General features: G+C 45.9%; 1 protein-coding gene across 2 annotated transcripts in view; it reads left to right on the top strand.

The window, feature by feature from the left end:
• Positions 1-13,310, top strand: part of WDR11 (WD repeat domain 11) — a 141,408-nt gene that overhangs the window by 66,158 nt on the left and 61,940 nt on the right. For both annotated transcript variants that reach the window (XM_038757737.1, XM_038757736.1), the window contains exons 14-15: positions 3,830-3,938; positions 11,418-11,539. In XM_038757737.1, the coding sequence (XP_038613665.1) occupies positions 3,830-3,938; positions 11,418-11,539 (231 nt within the window). The remainder of the gene's footprint in view (positions 1-3,829; positions 3,939-11,417; positions 11,540-13,310) is intronic.

Below are 13,310 nucleotides of genomic sequence, written 5' to 3'. Positions count from 1 at the left end.
TGCAATTGAATCCCCTCCCCTTTTTTTCCCTTCCAACTTATAGCCCTCTTTTATTTTATATATACATTATATATATATACATCATTAATACAATAAATACAATAATACAGTAAATACAATAAATAGAATAATGAATATGTATATATTTACACAAGTGCTGTGGGGTGGTGAGGGGGGTATTTCAATTCAATATCATATTTATTGCAGTTGAATCCCCTCCCCTCTTTTCCCTTCCAACTTATAGCCCTCCTTTTATATATATATATCTATAGATATATGTATATCTATAGATATATATACATCATTAATACAATAAATAGAATAATGAATATGTATATATTTACACAATTGGGGTGGTGAGGGGGGTATTTCAATTCAATCATATTTATTGCAATTGAATCCCCTCCCCTCTTTTCCCTTCCAACTTATAGCCCGCCTTTTTATATATATATACACACATCATTAATAAAATAAATAGAATAATGAATATTTATTCATGTCCAAAACTGAACTCCTTGTCTTCCCTCCCAAACCCTGCCCTCTCCCTGATTTTCCCATCACTGTAGACGGCACTACCATCCTTCCCGTCTCACCAGCCCGCAACCTTGGTGTCATCCTGGACTCCGCTCTCTCATTCACCCCTCACATCCAAGCCGTCACCAAAACCTGCCGGTCTCAGCTCCGCAACATTGCCAAGATCCGCCCTTTCCTCTCCATCCATACTGCTACCCTGCTCGTTCAAGCTCATCCTATCCCGTCTGGACTACCGCATCAGACTTCTCTCTGATCTCCCATCCTCGTGTTTCTCTCCACTTCAATCCATACTTCATGCTGCTGCCCGGATTATCTTTGTCCAGAAACGGTCTGGGCATATCACTCCCCTCCTCAAAAATCTCCAGTGGCTACCAATCAATCTGCGCATCAGGCAGAAACTCCTCACCCTCGGCTTCAGGGCTGTCCATCCCCTCGCCCCCTCCTACCTCACCTCCCTTCTCTCCTTCTCCAGCCCAGCCCGCACCCTCCGCTCCTCCGCCGCTAATCTCCTCACCGTACCTCGTTCTCGCCTGTCCCGCCATCGACCCCCGGCCCACGTCCTCCCCCGGGCCTGGAACGCCCTCCCTCTGCCCATCCGCCAAGCTAGCTCTCTTCCTCCCTTCAAGGCCCTGCTGAGAGCTCACCTCCTCCAGGAGGCCTTCCCAGACTGAGCCCCTTCCTTCCTCTCCCCCTCGTCCCCCTCTCCATCCCCCCATCGTACCTCCTTCCCTTCCCCACTGCACCTGTATATATGTATATATGCTTGTACATATTTGTTACTCTGTTTATTTATTTATTTATTTTACTTGTACATATCTATTCTATTTATTTTATTTTGTTAGTATGTTTGGTTTTGTTCTCTGTCTCCCCCTTTTAGACTGTGAGCCCACTGTTGGGTAGGGACCGTCTCTATACGTTGCCAACTTGTACTTCCCAAGCGCTTAGTCCAGTGCTCTGCACACAGTAAGCACTCAGTAAATACGATTGATTGATTGATTGATTAGAAGGGGGAGGTAATGGTAATTCCATCCTCCGACATCCTCTGGACATGTCACCCTGCTCCTCAAAAATCTCCAGTGGTTGCCTGTCAACCTTCTTATCAAGCAAAAATGCCTCACTGTTGGCCTCAGAGCTCTCCATCCCCTCGCCCCCTCCTCCCTCCCCTCCCTTCTCTCCTTCTCCAGCCCAGCCCAAACCCTCCACTCCTCTGCCGCTCACCTCCTCACTGGGCCTCGTTCTCACCCGTCCCGCCTTCGACCCCTGGCCCACATCCTACCCCTGGCCTGGAATGCCCTCCCTCCTCACAACTGCAAAACTAACACAATTCCCCCCTTCAAAGCCCTACTAAAAGCTCAACTCCTCCAGGAGGCCTTCCCAGACTGAGCCCCCTTTTCCTGTGCTCCTCCTTCCCTCCCCATCACCCCTACTCCCTCCCTCTGCTCTACCCTGCTCCCCGCCCCACAGCACGTGTGTATATATGTACATATTTATTATTCTATTTATTTTACTAATGATGTGTATCAATCTACAGTTCTGCTTATTTATATTGACGCTATGGATTACTGCGTCGGCATTTATTAAGCGCTTACTATGGGCAAAGCACCGTTCTAAGCGCTGGGGGGGAATACAAGGCCATCAGTTTTTATTTTGTTAATATGTTTTGTTTTGTTGTCTGTCCCCCCCCCCCTCTAGACTGTGAGCCCGCTGTCGGGTAGGGACCGTCTCTATATGTTGTCAACTTGTACTTCCCAAGCGCTTAGTACAGTGCTGTGCACACAGTAAGCGCTCAATCAATACGATTGATTGATTGATCAGGTTGTCCCCCGTGGGGCTCACCGTCGTCATCCCCATTTTGCAGATGAGGGAACTGAGGCTCAGAGAAGTGACGTGACTTGCCCAAGGTCACACAGCAGACGAGGCGGAGCCGGAGCCTGCATTGATTACGGACGAGTCGCCGTACCTTGCCTGTCTGTTTTTATTTATATGTTTTTATTTATTTTTAGACCGTGAGCCCACTGTTGGGTAGGGACCGTCTCTGTATGTTGCCAACTTGTACTTCCCAAGTGCTTAGTCCAGTGCTGTGCACACAGTAAGCGCTCAATAAATACAATTGATTGATTGATTGATATGAACGTTAGTCTCCTCCTAGGCTGCAAGCTCACTGTGGGCAAGGAATGTGTCCGTTTATTGTTATATTATATTCTTCCCAAGAGTTTAGCCCAGGCTCTTTCCGCCGAGCTTCTCCGTGCTTGTCTTTTGTTCTGTCGTGAATCTCCCCCGCAGGGATTTTCGTCTTGCTCTCGCTCTTTTTCTGTGGTTCTCTGAGCTCCCAGAATAGGCAACTGGGATATTCCGAGGCGGGAGGGAGCGTCGGGAAGGAAGTCGGGGACCCCCAGCCGAGGGGAGTTGCCGTAGGTTTATGGTCCGAGCAGCTCCGACGCTCCAAAGCTGATATCTCAGCGGCCTAAAGCACCTAATGAAAATTTCAAGCGTGAATATCAGTTATCAGTCCATTGATTCCTCATTCACTCATTGATCAATTTGCTAATTGATTCATTTTACCGCGTCTTGTTGTGTGTCAAGCACTGAGTGATGACTATCGTAATCCTAAAGATGGTACCTAACTGCCTGCCGTGCGCTACGCCCCGGTGCCGATACGAGACAATCAGGTGGGACACCTGTTGTCTGTCCCCCCCTTTTAGACTGTGAGCCCACTGTTGGGTAGGGACCGTCTCTATATGTTGCCAATTTGTACTTCCCAAGCGCTTAGTACAGTGCTCTGCACACAGTAAGCGCTCAATAAATATGATTGATGATGATGATGATGATTTTCCCTTCCTCACAGTCTAATTAGGAGGGAGAGCGGGTAGCGAATCCCCGTTTTACAGTTGGATGCGCAGAGAAGTTAAGTAGCTTGCCCGAGGTAACCCAGCAGGCGAGGGGCCGAGCCGGAGTTGGAACCCGGGTCCTCCAGCTCCCAGGCCCGCGCTTCTCGCTGGAGTGCTTTCGAATAAAAGGAAAGTAAAAGGAGTCGCCTGACAAACCGACCGACTGGTTGGGAAGACAAGTAAGTAATGAGCCATTTGTTAAAAATTGATATAAACATAAAAGCCGAGCGACTAAACAACAGTTAATCCTGGTAGATGCTAAAAATGGCCGTTGGGGTGAGAAAGACAGGGTGCAAGTTCAGTTGCACAAATCATTTGGACGATTTGATTTTGTTTTACTTTTGGTGCCCGCGTTACGCCTGTTATTCAAATGGGGAAATCAGGTTCATCGAGCTCATTTATTTTAGGCAGTACCTGGCTGTTGTATTCAAAGATAAACCGCTGGAACTGTGGGATGTCAGGACCTGCACTCTGCTGAGAGAAATGTCAAAAAATTTTCCCACCATAACTGCCTTGGTAAGTGACTTGCTAGCCGAGATTTCGTAAGAATTAAATACGCCATTGTGCTGTTAGTGCGGACGTTTTCAGTCATTCTTCACATGTAAAAGGATCTAAATCCTCCAGAATCCTGTCGTCCACCTATTTTCCCAAGTCACACTCGACACCGCCACCGTTCTCCCGTCTCTCGAGCTGGTGACCCAGGCGTCACTCTTGCCTCGAACTCGGGCCTTGCCCTCAATCTCCAGAGTCATTCTGTCGCCGGATAATGTTGGTTTTTCCTCCGCAACCTCTGTGGAATCCACCCCTTCCTCTCTGTCCAAATGGCCGCCTCACTGGCCCAACTTGGACTTCCCAAGCGCTTAGTCCGGTGCTCTGCACGCAGTAAGCGCTCAATAAATACGATTGAATGAATGAACGAATGGTCCAGCCACTTCTTATATTCTGGCCCGCTTGCTTATCTCCCTGCCTCCAGCCTCTCCAACTTTCCACTCTGCTTCCCGCGTCATTTGCTCAAAAAACTTCATTTGCCCAAGTCTCTCCACTCCTCCTAACGGTGTCGGGTAGGGACCGTCCCTATATGCTGCCAACTTGGACTTCCCAAGCGCTTAGTGCAGTGCTCTGCACACCGTAAGCGCTCGATAAATACGATTGATGATGATGATACTAGATAATCAGGTCCGTTAGAGTCCCTGTTCTAGAGGAGAGGGAAAACGGGTTTTTAACCCCGTTTTGCATACGAGCGGACTGAGATGAAGTGATTTACCCAAGGTGTCGCAGTAGATAAGGGGCAGATCATGAATTCTGATCTCCCGGGCCCAAGCGCTTTCCACCTTTCAACACTACCCGCAGTGGCTTGCCCATTCCTCTGTGCGGTAAGTAGAGGTCGATGACTTTTGGCGTTCAGTCGCTCAGTAAGTGCTCTCCCTCAGCTCTTTCAATTCCTGCCATGCTCATCTCTCCCCGTTGGGCCTCATTCTGACATCTCCCCCCGTCACTCTCTTGCACATGTTCATTCAGTCTTATTTATAGAGCGCTTTATAAATGCCATCATTATTATTAGTAGTAGTAGGAAATCAGGGAGGTAAGGTAGCAGGAGAGAGAGCCAGTGGTAAGGAGTTTCTGTTTATCAGTCAGTCGTATTCATTCATTCGATCGTATTTATTGAGTGCTTGCTGTGTGCAGAGCACTGTACTAAGCCATCGAGAGAGTACAGTTTATAAAACAGATGCATTCCCCGCCCACAGTGAGAGCCCGGGCTTTGGAGTCGGGGGCCGTGGGTTCAAATCCCGGCTCGGCCACTCGTCAGCTGGGTGACTTTGGGCAAAGTCGCTTCACTTCTCTGGGCCTCAGTTCCCTCATCTGTAAAATGGGGATTAAGACCGTGAGCCCCCCGGGGGACAACCTGATTACTCTGTAACCTCCCCGGCGCTTAGAACAGTGCCTTGCACATAGTAAGCGCTTAATAAATGCCATCATTATTATTATTATTACTGTGTGCAGAGCACTGTACTAAGCGCTTGGGAAGTCCAAGTCGGCAACATATAGAGACGGTCCCTACCCAGCAGTGGGCTCACAGTCTAGAAGTCATATCCTCCCTCCTCCTTCACAGCTGACAGACCGCAGCTCTCCCCTTCTTCAAAACCCTTCTGGAAATTTCACCTCCTCCAGGACTCCTTTCCTGATTAAATCGGTCCTGTTTCCCTTCCTACTGAAGTGCTACTTCAGCACTTTAATAATAATACTAATGGCATTTCTTAAGCGCGTACTATGCGCAAAGCACCGTTCTAAGCGCTGGGGAGGTTACAGGGTGAACAGGTCGCCCCACGGGGGGCTCACAGTCTTAATCCCCATTTTACAGATGAGGGAACTGAGGCCCGGAGAAGTGAAGTGACTTGCCCAAAGTCACCCAGCTGACAAGTGGTGGAGCCGGGATTTGAACCCATGACCTCTGACTCCAAAGCCCGGGCTCTTTCCACCGAGCCACTCTGCTTCTCATAATAATAATTGAGATAATCTGTTAAACGCTTACTATATAATATAATATTTTAACAATAGTATAATAATAGTAGTATAATAACAGTATAATATATAATATATATAATATAATATAATAATAGTATTATATATATGTATATATGTTTGTACATATTTATTACTCTATTTTATTTGTACATATCTATTCTATTTATTTTATTTTGTTAGTATGTTTGGTTTTGTTCTCTGTCTCCCCCTTTTAGACTGTGAGCCCACTGTTGGGTAGGGACTGTCTCTATATGTTGCCAGTTTGTACTTCCCAAGCGCTTAGTCCAGTGCTCTGCACATAGTAAGCGCTCAATAAATGCGATTGATGATGATGATGTGCCAGGCACTCTACTAAGCGCTGGGGGAGATACAGAGTGATCAGGTTGTCCTCCGCGGGGCTCACAGTCTTCATCCCCGTTTTACAGATGAGGGAACGGAGGCCCAGAGAAGTGAAGTGACTTGCCCAAAGTCACCCAGCTGACGGGTGGCGGAGGCGGGATTTGAACCCGTGACCTCTGACTCCAAAGCCCGGGCTGTTTCCACACCGCTTGGGTACCCACACCCCACCGTTACCCCCTAGACTGTAGACTCATTGCGGGCAGGGAACTTGTCTGCTAATTCTGTAATATTGTCCTCTCCCAAGCGCTTCTTACACTATGCTAAGCCCCGCTCCCTTCCGTGTCACTTTGACTTTCATTTATTTCATTGTGAGCCCCCCGTGGGACAACTCGATCACCTTGTAATCTCTCCAGCGCTTAGAACAGTGCTTTGCACATAGTAAGTGCTTAATAAATGCCATTATTATTATTATTATTATTATTTATTCCCATCCCAGCCCCATGGCGCTTAGGTGTATATCTGTAATTTATGTATTGATTGATTGATTGATCTATTTATGCATATTCATGTCTTTCTCCCCCCTCTAGACTGTGAGCTCGCTGTGGCCCGGGAACGCGTCTGTTTATTGTTGTATTGGGCCCTCCCAAGCTCTTAGTACAGGAAGCGCTCAGTTAATGTGATTGAATGAATGATGATGACAGTATTTGTTAGGCGCTTACTGTGTGCCCGGCACTGTTCTAAGCTCTGGTGTAGATACAAGGTGATCAGGTTGTCCCACGTGGGGCTCACCGTCTTAATCCTCCATTTACAGATGAGATAACTGAGGCACAGAGAAGTTAAGCGACTTGCGCCCGAAGTCCCACAGATGATAAGTGTCAGAGCCAGGATTAGAACCCACAACCTCTGACTCCCAAGAATAATAATAATAATGATGGCATTTATTAAGTGCTTACTATGTGCAAAGCACTGTTCTAAGCGCTGAGGAGTTTACAAGGTGATCAGGTTGTCCCACGGGGGGCTCACTGTCTTAATCACCATTTTACAGATGAGATAACTGAGGCACAGAGAAGTTAAGTGACTTGCCCGAAGTCACACAGATGATAAGTGTTAGAGCCGGGATTAGAGCCCACAACCTCTGACTCCCAAGAATAATAGTAATGATGTCATTTATTAAGCGCTTACTATGTGCAAAGCACCGTTCTAAGCGCTGAGGAGTTTACAAGGTGATCAGGTTGTCCCACGGGGGGCTCACCGGCTTAATCCCCGTTTTATAGATGAGATAACTGAGGCACAGAGAAGTTAAGTGACTTGCCCAAAGTCACACAGATGATGTGTCAGAGCCAGGATTAGAACCCACAACCTCTGACTCCCAAGAATAATAATAATAATGATGGCATTTATTAAGCGCTTACTATGTGCAAAGCACTGTTCTGAGCTCTGAGGAGTTTACAGGGTGATCAGGTTGTCCCACGGAGGGCACACTGGCTTAATCCCTGTTTTACAGATGAGATAACTGAGGCACAGAGAAGTTAAGTGACTTGCCCAAAGTCACACAGATAAGTGTCAGAGCCAGAATTAGAACCCACAACCTCTGACTCCCAAGAATAATAATAATAATGATGGCATTTATTAAGCGCTTACTATGTGCAAAGCCCTGTTCTAAGCGCTGAGGAGTTTACAAGGTGATCAGGTTGTCCCACGTGGGGCTCACCGTCTTAATCCCCCATTTACAGATGAGATAACTGAGGCACAGGGAAGTTAAGTGACTTGCCCGAAGTCACACAGATGATAAGTGTCAGAGGCAGGATTAGAACCCACAACCGCTGACTCCCAAGAATAACAATAATAATAATGATGGCATTTATTAAGCGCTTACTATGTGCAAAGCACTGTTCTGAGCTCTGAGGAGTTTACAAGGTGATCAGGTTGTCCCACCTGGGGCTCGCCGTCTTAATCACCATATTACAGACGAGATAACTGAGGCACAGAGAAGTTAAGTGACTTGCCCGAAGTCACACAGATGATAAGTGTCAGGGCCTGGATTAGAACCCACAACCTCTGACTCCCAAGAATAATAATAATGATGATGGCATTTATTAAGCGCTTACTATGTGCAAAGCACTGTTCTAAGCGCTGAGGAGTTTACAAGGTGATCAGGTTGTCCCACGGGGGGCTCACCGTCTTAATCCCCGTTTTACAGATGAGATAACTGAGGCACAGGGAAGTTAAGTGACTTGCCCGAAGTCACACAGATGATGTGTCAGAGCCAGGATCAGAACCCACAACCTCTGACTCCCAATAATAATAATAATAATGATGGCGTTTATTAAGCACTTACTATGTGCAAAGCACTGTTCTGAGCTCTGAGGAGTTTACAGGGTGATCAGGTTGTCCCACGGGGGGCTCACCGGCTTAATCCCTGTTTTACAGATGAGATAACTGAGGCACAGAGAAGTTAAGTGACTTGCCCAAAGTCACACAGATAAGTGTCAGAGCCAGGATTAGAACCCACAACCTCTGACTCCCAAGAATAATAGTAATAATGATGGCATTTATTAAGCGCTTACTATGTGCAAAGCACTGTTCTGAGCTCTGAGGAGTTTACAGGGTGATCAGGTTGTCCCACGGGGGGCTCACCGGCTTAATCCCCATTTTACAGATGAGGTAACTAAGGCACAGAGAAGTTAAGTGACTTGCCCGAAGTCACACAGATGATGTGTCAGAGCCAGGATTAGAACCCACAACCTCTGACTCCCAAGAATAATAATAATAATGATGGCGTTTATTAAGCGCTTACTATGTGCAAAGCCCTGTTCTAAGCGCTGAGGAGTTTACAAGGTGATCAGGTTGTCCCACGGGGGGCTCACCGGCTTAATCCCCATTTTACAGATGAGGTAACTGAGGCACAGAGAAGTGAAGTGACTTATGCCCAAAGACAAGTGGCGGAGCCAAGAATCCAAGGAGCCAAGGATCCAAGAATGAATGAATACAGTGCTCTGCACGTAGTAAACGCTCAATAAATACTATTGAATGATGTTCATATCTTTTTATTCCATTGCATCCCCCTAAGCATAATTTATTTTAGTGCCTGTCTTTCGCACTCGACTGCAAATTCCTTGAGGGCGGGGGTCATGTCTACACTTCCTTGTATTCTTCCAAGCACTTTGTAGCTCTCTTCCAGGAGGCAGGTCTTTCCCGCTTGATTTCATATTCCATTCATTCAGTCGTATTGATTGAGCGCTTACTGTGTGCCGAGCACTGTACTGAGCGCTTGGGAAGTACAAGTCGGCAACATAGAGAGACGGTCTCTACCGAACAGCGGGTTCACAGTCCTATCTTCCCGCCTTACATATAATTTTGGCTAAATACACAGGTTGCTTACTGCCCCGCCGCTCTGATGCATGAATTTTCCTGATGTATTTCTTCCTCCTACCTGTAATTTATCACCATCAGTCGTATTTATTGGAGCGCTTACTGTGTGCAGAGCACTGGACTAAGCGCTTGGGAAGTCCAAGTTGGCAACATATAGAGACAGTCCCTACCCAACAGTGGGCTCACAGTCGAAAAGATGTAATTTATCTGTGATGTCTCCCCCAGTAAGATCCTTGAGCACGGAGATCACGTCCGGTAAGTTTATTTCACCCTCTCAAGCGCAAAGCTCTGCACAGTCGACCCTCAAGAAATACTATCGATAGATCGACGGAGCCATTTTTACTTGGGAATGTAGTAATCCTTAAGTGTAAAGTTAATTCTTTGCTTTGCAAAGGACAGTTGGAGCATCCCTATTGAGAAACCGTTATTCCAGTCGATCAGTGACATTTGTGCACAGTCGGCCCTCAAGAAATACTATCGATAGATCGACCGAGCCATTTTTACTTGGGAATGTAGTAATCCTTAAGTGTAAAGTTAATTCTTTGCTTTGCAAAGGACAGTTGGAGCATCCCTATTGAGAAACCGTTATTCCAGTCGATCAGTGACATTTGTGCACAGTCGGCCCTCAAGAAATACTATCGATAGATCGACCGAGCCATTTTTACTTGGGAATGTAGTAATCCTTAAGTGTAAAGTTAATTCTTTGCTTTACAAAGGACGGTTGGAGCGTCCCTTTTGAGAAACCGTTATTCCAGTCAATCAGTGACGTTTGTGCACAGTCGGCCCTCAAGAAATACTATCGATAGATCAACCGAGCCATTTTTACTTGGGAATGTAGTAATCCTTAAGTGTAAAGTTAATTCTTTGCTTTACAAAGGACGGTTGGAGCATCCCTATTGAGAAACCGTTATTCCAGTCGATCAGTGACATTTGTGCACAGTCGGCCCTCAAGAAATACTATCGATAGATCGACCGAGCCATTTTTACTTGGGAATGTAGTAATCCTTAAGTGTAAAGTTAATTCTTTGCTTTACAAAGGACAGTTGGAGCGTCCCTGTTGAGAAACCGTTATTCCAGTCGATCCGTGACATTTGTGCACAGTCGGCCCTCAAGAAATACTATCGATAGATCGACCGAGCCATTTTTACTTGGGAATGTAGTAATCCTTAAGTGTAAAGTTAATTCTTTGCTTTGCAAAGGACAGTTCGAGCATCCCTATTGAGAAACCGTTATTCCAGTCGATCGGTGACATGTGTTGATTGCTTTCTACGTGCAGACCATGCGTTCATTCAATCATATTTATTGAGCACTTACTGCGTGCGGAGCCCAGACCAGTGTGCTAAACGTTTGGGAGCATCCAGTAAAATAAGATTAGGGTTACGTTCCCTGCCCATAATGAGTCTAGGGGAGGATTTCCAGTGAGAATCAGTAAAGAACACTAAAGATACAAGGAGTTCTTGGCTCTAGCCTCCATCCTGAAACTTCTTAACCCCACACTTTCTTCTGCCCGGTTTTTCCTAAGAAACACGAGCAAATTCAAACTTTCAGAGCCCAACAGTGGTAATTAGCGTAATTAGCCGGAATGTGGTGACGGGGCTCAAGCCAACGTATCGTAAGTAATCCCTAAGCGTTTTGCCAGTGCTTAGAACAGTGCTTTGCACATAGTAAGCGCTTAATAAATGCTGTCATTATTATTATTATTATTATTATTATTATTATTATTATTATTATAGTCTGCTTTTTTTTTTCTCTCCTTCCCAGGAATGGTCGCCGTCGCACAATCTGAAGAGCCTGAGAAAGAAGCAGCTGGCCGCCCGAGAAGCCATGGCCCGACAGACTGTGGTCTCTGATACAGAGCTTGGCGTGGAGTCTTCGGTTATAAGGTGTAGTGACTTGTCTTAATCAACCGTCAGTTCGTGCTGTTTACTGAGCGCTTCCGACGGGCGGAACACTGTACGAAGCGCTTGGGAGAGTACAGTCCAACGGAATTAGTGGCCACGGTCCCTGCCCGTAACGAGGAGTCGTCATATTCTGAACAGGACGATTGTGTCATCCATTATTCTGCTTGGAGGCTTTATGGCTTATTACATGTGCCTCTAGAAAATTATAGGAGTTTACTTTTGGGGGTTGAGTGGTAGAGAAAATTCCGGCAATGAAAGTTATTTGATCTCAAATATCGCTTTTATTACCTGAGTTTTAGTGCATCGAGTAAGCCGTATGCCATATCGGTCCGTCATCATCATCATCATCAATCGTATTTATTGAGCGCTTACTATGTGCAGAGCACTGTACTAAGCGCTTGGGAAGTACAGGCTGGCAACATGTAGAGACAGTCCCTACCCAACAGTGGGCTCACAGTCTAAAAGGGGGAGACAGAGAACAAAACCAAACATACTAACAAAATAAAATAAATAGAATAGATATGTACGAGTAAAATAAATAAATAGAGTAATAAATATGTACAAACATATATACATATATACAGGTGCTGTGGGGAAGGGAAGGAGGTAAGATGGGGGGGATGGAGAGGGGGACAAAGGGGAGAGGAAGGAAGCGTGAAAGAGGGAAAACAAAGATATTTTAGGGCCTTTCTTTCCAGTGGTCTTCCTTGGATTTACAGGAAATTCTCAGCCTAAGATAGTTGAAGTTAATATGAACGGCACGTGCGAGGTTTGGGATAGCAGCGTGGCCTAATGGATGGAGCCCGCGAGTCAGAGGCTTCTAATGTGTGACCTTGGACAAGTCACGTCACTTCTCTGTACATCGTTTACCTCACCTGTAAAATGGGGATTAAATCCTACTCCCTCATCCTAAAGACTTTGAGCCCCACGGGACCCCGTCCCATCTGATTAACTTACCTATTCCAGTGTTTAGACAGGGTCTGGCACGTAGTAAGTGCTTAATACCCTAATTATTAATTATTCTCAGTTTCCATCCTGACTCAGCCTTACATCACATTGTTTTTAATTCTTTTGTACGAAGCACTGACTCTGGTGGGAGGGTGGCAAGGGAAATGTCGTTCACGGGATCTGTGGATAATTGGAAAATGGAATAATTTCACTTTGGGCAAGAGATGGGAAGAAAGGCGGCGTGGAGTGAAAAAGCTAGGGCTGAAGACTAGCTGGGGGTCAAGGTGAAGTCTGGCTTGCTTCCAGTGAAGTCAAAATAAGATAACCTAGCCTGCGACCTCCTGATATAAATTTATTCATTTAGCTTCAGTACTCATCTCAAGTCGAGTTGGCAGTTTGGGGAAACTTTGGTAAAAATATGGTAAAACCGACTTGGATTCCTGTAAGAAACCGGCTAGTTCTGATTTTGATCTGAGCTGCGGTTTTCAGGAGCCAGTTGTGTTGTAAATCTGAGGGCTTCCCGTATTTTGCGAACCTTGAATAAACATCCTGAGGTCTGTAATAAAACGGAGTTTTAAGAAACTCCGCCTCCAAATTAGGCTTTTTAATCATTCGGACTGGACCTCTTTAACCTGCCAGTGCAGTTCGATTATGTAATCGTTCACTATACGGGCATTTATCTGTATATTTGACAGCTCCATTCCTAAAAAAAAAGTCTCTGAAGCAAAATCCCGCTGTATTTTCAAGCATTGTCTAAAGTTGGAAGATTGGAAACTTATTTTCGTCCCCTCACCCTATTTCCTTC

This window comes from Tachyglossus aculeatus, chromosome 16 (assembly GCF_015852505.1).
Source record: "Tachyglossus aculeatus isolate mTacAcu1 chromosome 16, mTacAcu1.pri, whole genome shotgun sequence".
Taxonomy (NCBI): Eukaryota; Metazoa; Chordata; class Mammalia; order Monotremata; family Tachyglossidae; genus Tachyglossus; species Tachyglossus aculeatus.
This window is presented reverse-complemented; position numbering and strand designations above follow the sequence as displayed.